The 1,676-nt window shown below is 43.2% G+C and overlaps 1 protein-coding gene across 1 annotated transcript; it reads left to right on the top strand.

Annotated features, from left to right (window-relative positions):
- The first annotated feature begins 242 nt into the window (after positions 1-242).
- Positions 243-1,232, top strand: tshba (thyroid stimulating hormone subunit beta a). Its single transcript, XM_030777527.1, has 2 exons — positions 243-407; positions 948-1,232. The coding sequence occupies exons 1-2, from the start codon at positions 243-245 to the stop codon at positions 1,230-1,232; spliced, it is 450 nt and encodes a 149-aa protein (XP_030633387.1).
- Positions 1,233-1,676: the final 444 nt, after the last annotated feature.

Below are 1,676 nucleotides of genomic sequence, written 5' to 3'. Positions count from 1 at the left end.
TTCTGGTGCTGTTTTTATTACATCAATAGCAAAACATTAACTATTTGTTTTATGAAGATTGTACTCTGATCAAGTTTACAACATGAAGCTGAGATTTATTTTGAGTTTCCTCTGCTAAATGTTCACTTTATTCTCCACTTCTAAGTGTGTAAGCACTCTTACCTTATTTTTTTGTCTTTGTCTTTTTCTTGTAGAGCTGTTTGGTTTTCAGAGTTTGTCCAGTGTGTCAGAGATAGTCTAAAATGCTTTCCTCTGCCCTGTTTGTTGGTGGCCTGCTTGGTCTTCTGGTCAGAGCTGCTGTGCCCATGTGCAGCCCAACGCCCTACACTCTGTTTGCCGAGAGGCCTGAGTGTGACTACTGTGTGGCCATCAACACCACCATCTGCATGGGCTTCTGCTTCTCCAGGGTCAGTGTCATGGATTCAGCAGAGGAAACCACAAAGTCTTTAATCAAAGCACAGTCTATAATCTCTAATCTATACTACATACATAACATTATATATAACATAGATAGACAGATAGACAGATAGATAGATAGAAAAGAACAATGCTGAGAATGGACTTATTTTAAAAATAACTTAAAAATAACAACTAAAATGATCTGTGGCAACAGATTGCCACAGATTGTTGGCAATAATCATAAATAATAATTCTTACTAAATTCTGCACCTGCTCTGATCTCCTTAGTCAGCCAGCTCTGACTGTTTATCATGTAGTGCCAGAATGAACTTCTTCCATGTTGCATGGTGATTCACCTATGCTAATACATCAGCTTTTGTGCATGTGTGTGTGTGTGTGTGTGTGTGTGTGTGTGTGTGTGTGTGCATGTGTGTTTGTATGTGTGTGTGTATTGTGTGTGTGTGTGTGTGTGTGTGTGTGTGTGTGTCCGTGCATGTGCGTGCGTGTGTGTGTGTGTGTGTGTGTGTGCGTGTGCGTGTGACATACAGGACAGTAACGTAAAGGAGCTCTTGGGGCCGCGTTTCCTCATTCAGAAAGGCTGTACGTATCAGGAAGTGGAGTACCGCACAGCTGTGCTGCCTGGGTGCCCTCTGCATGCCGACCCATTCTTCACTTACCCTGTGGCACTCAGCTGCCACTGCAGTACCTGCAATACTCACAGTGACGAATGTGCCCACAGGGCCAGCAGCACTGGCACCAAGTGCTCCAAACCTGTCCTTGACATTAACTCCTACTCAGTGGAGAGCAACTACATACAATCTTACTGGAATTGACTGTTACAGAGAATTTCATTTGGCTTTGATTTCCTTATCCTGCTAGGTGGCTTATCTTAAAATGTCACATCAAATTATAGAATTTGCTGTACAAAACAAATCTGTTACAGAGCAAGAAATAAAGCAATCTTTGTGTGTGTTCCTCAGAGGCGTGTGTAAATGTGTAAATTAGGTGGGCACTTGGCTAGTATCTCACTCTGTGCATGTACACTGTGATCTCTGATACTTCTTACCGTGATTGCTCTCTCTCTCTCTCTCTCTCTCTCTCTCTCTCTCTCTCGCTGTATGGTTTATCAGGCTGTTTATGGCAGGGGATCGGCCCCCAGTTGCCATGGAGACGTTAGATGTTTACCAACTCGGAGCACCTGTCCTGTGGTTGTATCGGGAAAAGGCTGTAAATAGAATCGCTAATCTGCATTAAGATCAGTCTGTAGAGACGCTGTC

The sequence above is a fragment of the Chanos chanos genome, chromosome 6, assembly GCF_902362185.1.
Source record: "Chanos chanos chromosome 6, fChaCha1.1, whole genome shotgun sequence".
Lineage (NCBI taxonomy): Eukaryota > Metazoa > Chordata > Actinopteri > Gonorynchiformes > Chanidae > Chanos > Chanos chanos.
This window is presented reverse-complemented; position numbering and strand designations above follow the sequence as displayed.